Below are 15,155 nucleotides of genomic sequence, written 5' to 3' on the forward strand. Positions count from 1 at the left end.
TTGAGACACTAGATCCATCACACTGACAACAGTCCACTACACTCAAGGTCTCATCCCCATCTTCTGCTGCCAGATGCAGAACAATCTAAGGGATTTTTAAAATTGCCCTCACTTTCAGACCAGGTCTGTGTGACACACAAAGACATTCACAGTTTCTCTATTCTTAATAAGAAAACAAAAAACCTGTCATTCTGAGATACCATGACACAGAAAGCTTAGTACATAAGAAAACATTCGACACTGCAGCAGCATTTACAGCCAAGAAGACTCCTAAACAGCCCAAAGCCAGAGCAAAAGCTGAACAATGCTGACCTCAAGCCCAAGAGGCACGCAGGGCCACTCCAAGTGAAGCTTTCCCTGAGCAACCGGTCTTCTCAGCAAACACAGTGTCTGTGCCAACGAGCATTCCAACTAACAACTGTGCTGTACAAGCTTTGGAGGAATCAGCAATTTGCAAATGTTCGACATACAATTGGAAAAATATCTGCAAGAATAAAACTGCAGGGACTTACATACCTCCATATCTGGCCTAAACTTAGCTTCAAACACAGCCATTGCTGCCAAGGAGCCAGAACCTGTAAGAAAAAGATGCATTTTTAGTGTATTTACCAACTCCCAGCTTCTCAAGTTACCTTGGGGCAGTAACAATGGCAAAACATGCCCAGTGTCACATTCAAGTACAGTGTAAATATTAATCCTATAGGAACACATAAACCAGGTAAATACTGCTCTTCAAAAGCCTAGAGTCACACTTACCACTATCTTGGGTAAACCTGCAACTGGCCCCACTTCTACTACTGATAGTAGTAATTGTAAATTATTTACAATAAAGTGCTGAAGCAGGAAAATGAGGTTATGGAGAATCTGTATTTTTTCGAAAAGTGAATGCCACATAATTTCATATATCCTATGCCGTGAGTCTTGTGCTCCACAACTGTGCCTTGGCAGGCTGCTGGGTACGGCGCTAAATACCACGCCAGTTAGAAAGAATAGACTGTTTTAATGAGCTGGCCCTGGGAGAGTCACCTTGTCATGCAGGGAGAAACTACACCACCAGCAATGGTAACAGGACTGCGAGCCGCAGCCACCAGGATATTCCAGCTACAACTGTAAAACACTTTATTATGTGGCATTTATTTAGAGCTATTATTTTTAGTTTGTACTTTGAAGAGTAACAGCTGAGTAGACAAAATGACAGACAAAGAAACAAAAATTTATTATCACAATAGCAAATGGCTGAAAGGTTATGCTGCATAGATATTAACAGATGGCAAATTTCCCCCCACAAAAGTAGGATGTAAAGGCATTACAAATAAGTACAGGCTCCCTGAGAATGGATGTTAAAAGGCAGCACAGTGCTATTTGAAATTTTAAATTAAACTTGCTTTGTTCAGAAACCAGAGAATCTTTAGAAAACCATCATCTTGTCTTTACAGTCCTGGCAATATCTCAGGATACTCTACCTTTAGAAAGAAGATAGAGTTGCCCACAATTTTTTACTCCAATTAGAAGATTTTTTTGGCATTTATTACTTTTTAACTTGTTTTGCATAACACTATCTATTTAGCTGGGTCACAGAGAAAACCATATTTTCTATTTAAAATGATTTGTGTACATCGCTTGACCACCTCAATGGTTTAGCAAAGGAAAAAGGCAGCGATTAAACAGTTTCAAATGAGGTGTCCTGCTGATTTTATCAAGTCTGCTGAATGTATAATGAAAAAGGAGAAGCTGACAGCAATGCTGCATTGAGAAAATACAGACTACCTTATCTGAACCATTTAAGGAGGTCCAATTATAGATCAAATTTAAAGGGTAGAAACAGCAGATTTACAGACACAAATCAATGAACATGGTAATCCCAATGAATATGACAGATACTCCTGTTACGGAATATTGCTGCGGTTGAGGATCATTACCTTCACAGCACCAGATACATCACATCCAAAGCAGTAGGAAGCGTCAAGTGGAGACCGGCATTACAAGCAATGACTATTCATTTAGGCTTTGGGAGCAAAAGGCAACCCCGTTTTCCCCTTTCAGAATTTTTTCTCTTTTTAAAAAAAAGGGGGGGTATTATTTAAAGGACTATTAAAAGCAGTTCAGAAAGAGTAAAAATTAAAGATATATTAAGGTAATGCACCCAAATAATACTAGCAGATATGCCACAGCAAATTCATCAAAACCAAACCTCTTAATTTCATAGTAAACGTGTCCTTAAAAATCTGGAAATAGAGTAATCTATTAATACTTTGTGAGTCACACGTTTACTCTGAGATTCAGGGATCAAGAGGAAAAGTGCCAGGTTAAGAACCAATCTCAGACTTGGTAGTAAAAAGCAGGCTGGTTTTGTATGCAAATAAAGAAATCTCAGAAAAAATACTTTTAATTACAAAATGCTCCTGCAGAGTGCACAACAGCATGTGACATGGTCCAAGAACATCTCTGTGAAGAGTCAGGGTAACCACACCAGAGGCTGAAATAAACATTAACAAAGGATAGGGGAGCCCTGACCGGTTTGGCTCAGTGGATAGAGCACTGGCCTGTGGACTAAAAGGTCCTAGGTTCGATTCCGGTCAAGGGCATGTACCTTGGTCGCGGGCACATCCCCAGTAGGAGGTGTGCAGGAGGCAGCTGATCAATGTTTCTCTCTCATTGATGTTTCTAACTCTCTATCCCTCTCCCTTCCTCTCTGTAAAAAAAATCAATAAAGTATTTTTTTTAAAAAAAGGATAGGGGAAGGTTAAGAGAACAACCAAAGGACTTGTATGCATGCATATAAGCATAACCAATGGACACAGACACTGGAGCGGTGGGAGCCTGCCCGGGGTGGGAATGGTTGGCGGGAGGGGGGAGTCAATTGGGGGGAAAGGAGACATATGTAAAACTTAAAATGAAAAAAATAAAATCAAAAGATATAAAATATTGTTTACAGAGGGATCTAGAAAACTCAAGTAATATATCTCAATTTTAAATAAAACATTTGGCCCTAACCAGTTTGGCTCAGTGGATAAAGCGTCGGCCTGCAGACTGAAAGGTCCCAGGTTCGATTCCGGTCAAGGGCATGTACCTTGGTTGTGGGCACATCCCCAGTAGGAGGTGTGCAAGAGGCAGCTGATTGATGTTTCTCTCTCATCGATATTTCTAACTCCCTATCCCTCTCCCTTCCTCTCTGTAAAAAAATCAATAAAATATATTAAAAAAACAAAACATTTGATTAATGGATGTGGAGAAAAAAAAAAGATAGGGGAAGGGCGGATATCTATCTAAGAGCTAACAACTTTGTGGAAAACTAGAATCAATTATTGTAAAAGGGTAAAAGGTAAAACCATGCTTATCTTAAAGGCATTCTTCCTTAAAATTTACTAACCGTTTTTTCTTCTTTGCCATCCTTTCTTTGGACTGTTTCACAGTAAATAAATTAGTTTTACTCTGATTTTTCCTGGGCACATCTATTTTCTTCTGCTTAGCTCCATCCACCATTTCAAGAAATGAAAAATATTTCCCTCCCAATATAATTCTTCATTTATCCAAAAATATTTTTTTCCTGCTTAGGACCAACACTGCAGACAAAATTTCTATAAGTGGAAATTACATACTAAATCTAAACTCTTGGAACAAAATGTATCTATCCAGTGTGGGGTTGCTTCACACTATCAGACACTGATTTTTAAGCGCTGGAAGGTGTAGGAGAAATAAACATAGAAAGGACACAGAGGTCCTTATTACATTGTATTTCTGCTTCCCCCTTTATAAGGCATGCCACCCTCAACACACACACACACACAGTGTTTTCTGGAAAGCAGGAGCTTGCTGAACTGCCTGACTGTTTCCCCTGAGATAAAAAAATAAGTGGACCACAAATAAACTTGAAAATAAAGGGAGATTCAATATTAAAAACAATTTCTAAGTCACTTGCAAATTAGCTCCTGCTCCCAGCTTTTTAAAAAAGGAGGACTTTGGCGCCCCCTTTTCAGAAATATACAGAAGTGTTGACTTTGTCAACAGGTTTCTAGGAAACTCTGAATGTGTGTCTGCTGTTTAGAAAACTGAAGTTAGAATTTCAAATAGGACTGCAATTGCCCAAAGTGGTCAGAGAACAAGATGCAAATTTTCACAACATTTCAAGGCAAGTAAACTTGGGGAAGGAAGAAGGAGTTGGCCATTAAGAAAAAAGATGGTAAACTCAATGAGACCAGTACCCTTTAGTAATTTCATTCAAGTTCCTAGGTTTGTTTCAACATCTCTTAAAACTACATATGTATAATAAATCATCAGACAGATGCCAAACTAGTATAGCAGCCATGTGATCTACAAAATGTTTAAATATTTATATCCCATTGCCGGGGTCCAACCCCAGCAGGTCCAGGGGTTCCCAAAGGCGTAGACGGAGTCGGCGAAGAAGGAAGGACATGGAGACAGCGTTCAGTTGATCAGCAGCCTAGCCAGGATCTCCAGCCAAGTTCTGGTCTCGATCTCCAGAGAGGTTCTGCTGTTTATTGTTTTGTTACATCTGTATTTATACCAGTTGATTTTAATCCTGTCAATTTCTATTACAAAGGTTAGGGTGTTTCTTATCTCCATTCCAGGGAGTAAAGATTATGTAGCTTAAGCATGATTGTTTGTAGTTGAAGTGATTAACTACCCGCCTGGCACTTAGTTAAGGAGTTTCATCCCCTCCCTAACTTCAGGGAAAAGTTCCTACCTGGGGAAACAACCTTTCTCGGAGAGGTGACCTTGGTTAAAACACACAGCGCTAAAGGGAGCAAACATATTAAGAACAGTATGCTATATACGCCAGGTCCCTTGAAACATATGCTGTGCAGATGTTTCTTCCCTGCAGCAACTGTGTCAAGCAGCAAGGATGGACCGGCTTCCGGCATCCCATTTCCCCATGAACCATAACAATGCCCTAAGACATTCCATTATCTCAGCATCAACCTACCTAACCTGGCACTTTCATACCAAAACCAAGACAAAAATCCTTTGAAGGAACATTTACCTGATTTTCTATTCTAAAAACAATTAGGACTATTTGCTTTCCCATTAAGGCAGGGGTCCTCAAACTTTTTAAACAGGGGGCCAGTTCACTGTCCCTCAGACCTTTGGAGGGCCGGACTATAGTTTAAAAAAAAAACTATGAACAAATTCCTATGCACACTGCACATATCTTATTTTGAAGTAAAAAAACAAAACGGGAACAAATACAATATTTGTATTTGCACATGGCCCGCGGGCCGTAGTTTGAGGACCCCTGCATTAAGGAATAAGTAAACAGAACAGCCAGGGGGCAGTGTACATGGTACAGGGGCCTCTGCTTTACATAAGAGGCATGTCAGGTGAAGGAAACTGATAGCGGAGGGAACAGTATGCTTCTCACCAGGGTAGGTGAGCTCTGGGAGCAATGGGTGTGGGGCCTGTCCTCAAAGAACTTACAATAAGGAGAAGGCAGCCAAGGGGGAAGAAACCAGAGCCTCCTGTTGAGCACCCACTGTGTGCTGCACATCATATGTTGTCATTTAGTCATCCGCACAGCAACCCACTGAAGTGAGAAAGCTTCTTATTTATTACAGAGCTAATAAGCACAGGGCAGAATTCCTATCTCTGGTGTGACTCTATGTCACTCTCTCATACAAAAAATTCTATGTGCCACAATAGTTCAAAGCAGACACACATGACTGACCTTCCATGATGAGGTCTCTGTCTCCCTCGGTCCCCTCCTCCTCTCCAATACATACACACTTGACACTCCAGCAGCACAAAACTGACAATAATTTCCTAAATTCTCATACCAACCACCTCAAGCCTATCCCACCTTGGCACATAGTAGTCCCTTGCCCCTCGACAGTCCACACAGCTCCTAGTTACACTTTACACCCCAGCTGAGAGATTACCTCTTCCCAGAAGCCTTCCCTAACCACCACCCACCCAAGAAAGTTTCACTCTCATCTCTGTACCTTGCCCATCCTTTCATATCCGCATCCCCCATGCCTAGCAGTTTCGGGCACACAGAAAGCACTAAACAGAATTTGTTGAGTTAAGCTGGGCTGATTTGAGTACAACTTCCAAATGGAAGAGCTGGGGGAACTCTGAGCTGGCCCTCAAGGAGTGATGACAGCAGTAAATGCCTTGATAAAGTGTAAAATAACATTTATTGCCTAATTTACCATACTGGGATGAATCTAAGACAAACTCAAATGTAAAGCAAGCTCAATTTTCAAAAAGAAAAAAAGGCTTTAAACCCACAAAACCATGTCTATTATACATCCTAGTCTGGTCCAAATCTCTGTGATATTATAAGAGTGAAATGCTCTCCTTGGATTTCTGCATTTTATTACCAAGGCTCCCTGTCTCATCAGTAGTTTCCATGTAGCTGCTCCTTAGCAACCTCCACCAAGGCTGCCTTTTTCAGCCCACCCACAGTTACTGAGTAGCCAGAGAGCCTTCCAGAACAAAGCTCTTTAAAATAGAAAAACGAGATGCAATTCAGCGACCAGAATTTAGAGAGATGACTGTGCAAGACACTGTTTATGGCTACCTAGTTATCCACTGACCTCCCTCCTGCATCCACTGTCTTCCCCCAAGCATCCCTGAGCTCACCCACAGCACCCACACACACCCACTGGGCTCAATCACTCCCAACTCCCAAAAAACCACCAAGCACCGAACCTCCCAGCAGCAGAGCTGTGTGTGGGGAGAGACAAGAACGGGGAAGGAGACACAGCTCAGCCCTCTCTCATCCACAGGGGCCAGGAACTGCTCTGCACTGCCTCACCCTGGCTGCCCTGTTGGGTGCTCATTAAAAGAATTTCTTCTGCCCTAGCTGGGTGCCTCAGTTGTTTGGAGTGTCATCCCATACACCAAACAGCTACGGGTTCAATTCCCAGTCAGGGCACATACCTAGGTTGTGGGTTCAATACTCAGTTAGGGTGCGTATGGGAGGCAACAGATCAATGTTTCTCTCTCACATCGATGTTTCTCGCTCTCCCTTTCTCTCTCTCTAAAATCAATAAAAACATATCCTCAGGTGAGGATTAAAAATTAAAAAAAGAATTACTCCTTTAACAAATGCCTCTGTGAGTCCCAGAAAGCACAGTCTGCTCCCATCTGACTGTCAGGGATTCCTCACCCGTGAGCGTCAAGATGCCACTGTGGGTGCCTAAACTGCTGACCTCCAGAAGAAGGGGGCTGCAGGCACAAATGCCGCCAGTGGCCACATCTCCAGCCAATCTTTTTTAAATGAAATACCTGTTAGTAATAACAGGACCTTGGCTTAAATTTTAAAAAAAAGAACAACTTCTATAAACAATGTAAAATATAAGCCCTGAAACTCAAAAAACAAAAGCAGCATACAGGGCATTAATAACTGAAAAGAACTCAGGGAAAAATAACATCAGTACACCAGCAAAAAAATGAGACAGCAGTTCACACACACACAAAAAAAGGCAGAAACCTATACACATTTAGAAACACCGTTCAAGTTCACTATTAATCAAAGAAATACAAATTGAAATTAAATAACTTTTTCTGCCTTTTAGATGAGCAAAGATTAAAAAGAACAATACCTAAGCTAACAAAGATGTGGTAAAATGGGCACTCTAACATGCTTGTAGAAGCAAAAATGGGTAGATCTTTTCTAATGGGCGATTTAGAAGTAGCAATCAGAAAACATAAAGCTATACATACCCTCCAAACCAGCAATTCTACTGTTAGAGAGTTATTCTAAAAAAAATTAATAGACAAGTACCTAAATTATGTATATAATTATGTATATTAAAAAATCACTATTTAGATTAGCAACAAAAAAATAGAAAAACTGGAGGTAAAGATTCGACAATCAAAAGATATGGAAAATAAATAATAAAATACTACATATACATTTATTAAACATGACAATATTTTTTGGCAATGGAAAGATGTCCATCCTATATAATAAAGGGCTAGTATATAAATCGACTGAACAGCGGAACAACCGTTTGCTATGACGTGCACTGACCACCAGGAGGCAGATGCTCAATGCAGGAGCTACTTCCTGGTGGTCAGTGTGCTCCCACAGGGGGAACACCTCTCAGCCAGAAGCCGGGCTCACGGCTGGCGAACACAGCGGCAATGGCAGGAGACTCTCCCACCTCCACAGCAGCACTAAGGATGTCTGTCTGACAGCTCCCAGACTGCGAGAGGGCACAGGCCAGGCTGAGGGACTCCCCCCTGCCCCCCCCCCCAACCCCCAGTGCACAAATTTCATGCACCAGGCCTCTAGTGATCTAATATTTAATTGGAGGGAGGGGGGGAATGACATATTCCAAAGCAATATTAACAGATATGCTTATACAATACATATTATACAAATCTGGAAAAACATAAAATATTACACTTATTTCTGGGTCGTGCTATTTACTTTCTGCTTACACTTTTTCTTTCTATTTTTCTTCAAAGACCATGAATTAATTGCAATTTTTTTATGGTATAAGCTTAGATAAAAATGAGAATTCGACATTGTGGAAACATGGGAGGGGAAAAAAAGGCAAAAAGACCAAGATCTTACCAGCTGTCACAGTCTTGCTGTGTAACAGCAACAGCATGCTGCTTATTCCTGAAATTTGTGTACAGGGGCCTGATGGTCAATCCATGCATGAGTCAATAGTCCCAAGTAACAACAGTAATCAATCATCACAAACAAATAAATACACCACGTCTCTCTACCAATGTTCTTCCTTAGAATGCTCTTAGAGGTAAAAATCATCCTCAAATGAAGTCCTTTGAACATATCAGTGCCAAGCCAGGTCCCACTTATCCAGAAGTCTACCCCATGGCCAAAAAATTACTGAAAGGACCACAACAAACATGGTACACATAGTGTTGAAGAAATTTCGAAGCAGTCACATCAGTTTTGTCTGTTCTTCAGACGTGGCAGGTAGCAGTAGTCCTGTTTTACAAAGCAGGGAGACTAAACCTCGATGAGGAATTTGCCCATATCACACAGCCAATGATTAGCAAATTTGGGAATGTGCGCCCAGATCATCTAAATTTAAAGTGTCCAACACCTGGCCAATGTGTTGGCCAATGTCCAACACCTCCAACTCAGCTGGTTGAGTGTTGTCCCGTGCACCAAAAGATCGCTGGTTTGATTCCGGTCAGGGCACATGCCCTAGTTGCAGGCTTAATCATGAGATCAATTTTTTTTTTTCTCTCTCTCCCCCTTTCCCTTCCTCTCTCTCTAAAATCAATAAAAATGTTTTTGAAAAAATTAAAATAAATTTAAAAAATAAAGTGTCCGACATTCCTTCCATTCTACCATGTTGCCTCTTAAAAAACAAAGCCAAAAGCTTAAAATCAAGATTAGCAGTAAGCATGAAAGCAGCTGTATTTTCTTAGCTCCTCACCCCAAAAAAGCATGCTATCTAACTTTTCTTCAGATATCAGCAGAACAATTACCACACATCTGGATATAGTTCATCTGTGTTGTTTGCTTGGAAATTCAAATGAGACTGGGATTTTAGTTAAATGTTTTAAATGATTAAACAGATGCCATTCACTGTTTAGCAATACCACTCAGGGTCTGTTATGAGTCTTTATTTTAAAATAGCCCCATTCAAAACAAATTAAATTAGTCTCCATTTTCTAAAACCACTGAAGGTGTTTATCAGCATTAGTAGCTCAATTTGAACCTAACTTTTCATGAGAGAATAACTCAACTCAAGAAAAAATATGAAATGTTTAAAAAAATTTATCATCTGAGATATTGCTTTACTTGCTCTATTTATTTAAAAAGACCTTCATTTGTATGGCTTTTTTTAAAACATGAAACATTTTTATAGAATTCATTGAAATACTAAATCAAACAGCAATTCTAGAAACTATGTTATCAGACATACTGAAGAAACAATATAAGACTGAAATAATCTTCTAAAATCTGCTGCTCTAAGTCAAACTCTAGGAAGAATCTGGAAGCCAGCGGGTAGAAATGTGCTTTAAGGTCTATGCTCACAGACTCTCAGACGGGGCTGGGGAAAATTTATTGAAGGCCTTGGACCTTGACCTCAAGTGGTGTAAGTATTGCCCCATTTTACAAGCAAGGAAACTGAGGCTCAGCTAGTTTAAAGGTAATACAGCCATTAAGAAGTGGAGCCAAGAGTCAAACCTAAGTCTTGTGGCTCTTAAGCTCATGCACTGAGGGCAACTTCCAACTCCTTCCTTCAAACAAACCATGCCAGGTGCCCACTTGGCAGCAACTCTGGAAACACATAGATGGGACAGGAGTGGCACTTCCTCACTGTTTCCCCCAGCACATCACTGAGTTCCCTCTCCCAACCCCGCAAGGCTGACAAGCTGCTCCAGGAAGCACCATCACATCAAGCACAATGTGCATGCTGGCCCTGAAACTGCAGAGAAGCAGCCTGCGCCCTAGCTCCCTCCCCCACACAAAGGGGATGAAGACAGGCATCTTCCTCACAGGGTGGCTGGAGACTTGAAGGAGAGGACGTGTAAAGCAGAATACCTGGCACATAGTAAAAGCTCAATAAAAGCTAGCTACTGTAATTATCCCAAGACAAGGTCCCCATCCTCCAAGACCATCTTATACAATCATTCTCAGCAAGTCGTACGGTCGGCAGCTTTAATGGAAACAGAGATCCTCAGAATCTCTTCTCTTGAAGTCATGGCGTTCTGGGAACCAGCAGGATTTCTACTCCTTTCCCATCAATTTAACCAGGTGGTTTCAGAGAGAAAAAGCTGTCCCTCCTGCTAAGGAGGGTCCACTGTCAGCACCCAGGACCTGCCTGGCACTGTGGCCTGCCAGGTAGAAGATATATGCAGCGATAAAAGAGACACACACAACCTTCTAATTCATCAGTGTCAGCTCTCCCTGACAGAGCGCTTACTCACACTTGCTCATTGTTAGTCCACTGGCCACTCGTCCTGGGTGAAATTTGGTGCTTTCCACAGCCCATGGACTGGGATCATTTTTCACTCTGTTCCTGTCTACAGGGCCGTCTCTGGCAGTTGGTGCTTGCTCTGGAGGCCAATGCTGCCAATGTGTGAGGAGCTGATTTATGAATATAAAACAATGTTGGTGCCAGGGGACCACGTTCTGCCACTAGAGAGCACTGGAACACCTCTCATGGCTCGGAAAATTCAGACACCGACTTGAAGTGGTTTAATTGTATGCATGCATTTCATTATAAGTCTTGGCCAAAAGCTTCCAGGCGAGGCAGGCCAAGCAATCAGACAATCTTGCATGGGTTGCTGAAATCCGGATTTGTCCTTTGTCAGCATAAACAGTTTAATTTGATGTTTTCACTGATGAGTAAGCACCGAGTATTACATTTAAACCCCTTGTGAGGGAAGAATGCTTCCTTTTCATCAGCAAATGTACCTCAATGTCAGAGTCTATCTTTTATTCCCAATGAATAAAAAAAAATATTCCATTTAATATGCTTAGAATTTTTTAAAGCACCCAACATTTTCACTCAAAATTAATTTTTCAAAAAAAAAGCAGCTCTTTTTCTAAACATAATGTAGTCAAAAAGGAGTTAAATTTTACTCTAAGTAAATAATTTAAAATACCACCTTAAGGGAACAGGGATTTTTCTTATAATTGCAAGTGCAACTTCTCATTGACCTGACAGGTTATAGACACTTATTTTTAAGAAAAGACTAACAATCGGGGCATTCAGGCCGAAAGTGTGAAAGGTTTTATTTTTATTAATGTATTTTAATGAATGTCACAAGATACGAGGACAGAAAATTGTTCTCTTTTAAAGCAGAGGCGCCACCTAACCCTATGTTTAGGAAATAAGACGATGATGAAAATTATGCCTCTCTTAAGCAGACTCCAACATCATCAGGCCCTGCCAAGAAACAGGCTCTCAGTCAGCAAGTGCTCTGCTGGGCGCAGGGCACACACTTCCCCTCCTACTGTGGGCACTCAGGGTAGTCTCAGCGGACAGGTCTTTCAAAGGCATCCTTTCCTCTGGTCCACATTCCAAAATAACTTCCCAAAGTGCAGGTTATTCTACTTTGCAGGTCTTTACCAAGTTTTCATTTCCTTCAGAGCACTCAAGGGAAAAGGACCACAGAGTTTAATAATTTATAAAACACATCTAGTCTTAATCATAAGTAAAGGTTTATCTTGTCCATAGAGCCTGTGTGCAAACAATAAGAAATCCTACCTACTGTAAAAAATGTGCACAGCCCTTTTACATATATTTCCTCACTTAATTCATCTGTGGACTAGATGCTATTATCTCCATTTTATAGATGGAAAAAAATAAAGTTCAGAGAGGTGAAGGAACCTACACAAAATCACACAGCTAGTAATGACAGATCCAGCTGACACAAATTTCTAGTTTTAAGAACGCTGCAGTGAAAAGTCTTCGGATGCATAAAATGACTTTCCACTTATCTATCTAATAAGAAAGTAAAAGAGTGTCGAGCCTTAGGTTATGAGTTATAAAGGCACTTTTCTGTAGCAGGGCCAATTCTGAAACAAGGGCAGGTAAGGATGAACTAGTTACCTGAAGTGGGGTTTGAAAACAAAAGACTGCATTTAACTGTTCTGAAAGAGACTCCTGGCCAGGACTTTTACTTGGTTGTAGACCAGGGGTGGGCAAACTTTTTGACTCGAGGGCCACAATGGGTTCTTAAACTGGACCAGAGGGCCGGAACAAAAGCATGGATGGAGTGTTTGTGTGAACTAATATAAATTCAAAGTAAACATCATTACATAAAAGGGTACGGTCTTTTTTTTTTTTTAGTTTTATTCATTTCAAACGGGCCGGATCCGGCCCGCGGGCCGTAGTTTGCCCACGGCTGTTGTAGACTAAGGATTGAACCCAAGACAGGAAGAGTAGCACCCTACATATTAATTCAGTACCTCACCATTTTGCCTACAATAGACATTCAACGTTTTTATGGAGTATCAATAACAAAGTCCACTCTAATTAGAATAGATTAAGAACTGGCAAGCGCTGGCTATATTACATTCCCAGTATGTAACATGATGAATTTTACAAGTAAATATTTTCTCATTTCCTAACAAAATGGCACCATCTATTGGCTTAGTACCACCTTTGCAGCAACCAGGAATCAAGATGCATTAAGTCAACTTTCATGAGCTTTTGGTTCCCTGTTTAACTCCTGGCATTTCATACCAAATAATTTTTAAAATATAAAATCTCTGCATTGCACATTTTAAATCTTCTGAAATGCATTTTATACTAAGCAAAGCAGGAAGAACTGCCAGAGAAATCCTAGTACACAGACCTGCACGCAGAGGCTGTGTTAGCACTCAAATTATCAAAACACCATGCACATAACACCACACTGGCTACATAAGACTCTGACATATGGTATTCGACTTAATCCTCACATTTTCCAGGGGACAGTTCCTCTAACCACCATTTTACAGAAAAAGACACCAATGCTCATACTCAAAAGCTAATCTGGACTTAGACTGGAACCCAGTTGGACTCCAAAGCCCAGCTCTTGTCACTGTCCCGCACCACCCCAAAGCGCAACAGGAAGAGCAACACGGGCACGGCAGAAACGTGTTCACACACAAAAGGACACTGCGGCATCCCAACGCCCTGTGATCTTCCCAAGTCAAAAACCATCAGCTTGTTTTTAGAAACAAGGGGTTTGAGGTTCTGAGAGATTAGGGGACTAACCCTGGTCAAGCAGGGCTGGGACTGAAGCCAGGGCTTCCATCTCTTTTTCTAGGATTACAGGTGATACTTCAGCTGGTTACAGAAAGCCTGCTCTGGGTGGTCACCTACTGTACGGACGAAGTTCCCACCAGAATAGGGGTCCCTCCACTGCATAGCCCCTGACCCACCGAGAGCAGGGGCTGAGGCTCACTCCAGTGCGGATTGGGACACACGCCTGGGGAATCCCCTGCAGAGTCACATGGCCCATGAAAAGGATTTCCAGCAACACCAGAGCCATGAAGTCCACATGCCCTCTAAGAAGCTGTCATGTAGGCCTACATACAGAGTTCACACCTGATCTAAGAGTTGAAAATGAATGTGGAAAAAATACTTGCCTTCTTCTAGTGCATTAATTTTATACAGCGCGGGAACATTTTCAAAATCGAATCATGCAGAGATATCAAAATGTTTGCACAAAGGGTGCACTTCAGTGTAAAAATACAGAGGAAGTGGCAGACCTGAATTCCCTGCCGTTGTTCTTATGTTCCAGCTTAATTTCTGAGACTCATTTTTGCCCACAAGGTGAGACAGCAGTATGTTTACTACTCTGTCCTGCATCTTTTTAATCGCTAGGGGGCTCTGTAAATTGGGACTTGAGAGGTACATTCCAGTAATTAGGAAACTGCATAGCCAGTTTATCTGGAGATGGAATTTTACCTGAATGGTCTGACAATGACCCAAGTCGTCCCTGATGGTGCATACCAATGTTTATTCCTTAAGTTAGAATTCCGAAACTGTCCAAGGGCCTCATTTCCAGGAATGTCGTACTTGAAATTTTATTCATATTAATTCTCTATGTGAATAAGTGGGCAAAAACAAAAATTGTATATACCTTGCCAATGCTGCTCAAGGAACACTGCCAAACTAATAGCAAAAGATTGTCCCCAGGCTTCTCCTGACACCACTTCAGTCTGCCTAATAAAGGAAAGCTGGCAAGTTAAAAGAATAAGCTAATTAATCTGAGAATTACATTTTGTCTATAAAAAAATAGAACCATAATCCTTTTCCCTTAGAGGAAAGAAAAGTCAAAGAATCTTGCCTGGCTTTCAACAATCTCACTAATCAATCATCTGAGTCTCGTGAAAATTATTTTTTTTAAAAAGAAATAATTAAATAAAACTTAAGAAACCCCTGTTTTTTGAGAATAAAACAAATCACATTTGGTCTGGACCACATGCCACACACCACTCACAGCAATAACACAGCCAAGGGGAACAGTCACAGTGAATGGGGTCCCCTCCCATATCATGCACCTTCCCAGCTATGTGACCTTAGCATACCTTTGTGAGCCTCAACTTCCTCATTTGTAAGACAGGGATAACAGCACCCACCTCACAGTCCTGCAAAGATTAAATCAGTAAAGCATCTCTCAACACTGCCGGTGCAGCAGCTGGAAAGCTGCTGGATGCGTGACGCTCTCATGGTCAACACCACGTCCATAAAAGGTTT

The 15,155-nt window shown here is 41.2% G+C and overlaps 1 protein-coding gene across 1 annotated transcript in view; it reads right to left on the reverse strand.

Moving 5' to 3' along the window:
- The window catches only part of PSMB7 (proteasome 20S subunit beta 7), a 57,190-nt gene that overhangs the window by 25,575 nt on the left and 16,460 nt on the right, over nucleotides 1–15,155 (reverse strand). Inside the window, exon 6 of the mRNA XM_081104153.1 lies at nucleotides 517–575. Within this exon, the coding sequence (XP_080960279.1) occupies nucleotides 517–575 (59 nt within the window). The remainder of the gene's footprint in view (nucleotides 1–516; nucleotides 576–15,155) is intronic.

The sequence above is a fragment of the Myotis nattereri genome (genome assembly GCF_964212035.1).
Source record: "Myotis nattereri genome assembly, chromosome: 12".
Classification (NCBI taxonomy): domain Eukaryota; kingdom Metazoa; phylum Chordata; class Mammalia; order Chiroptera; family Vespertilionidae; genus Myotis; species Myotis nattereri.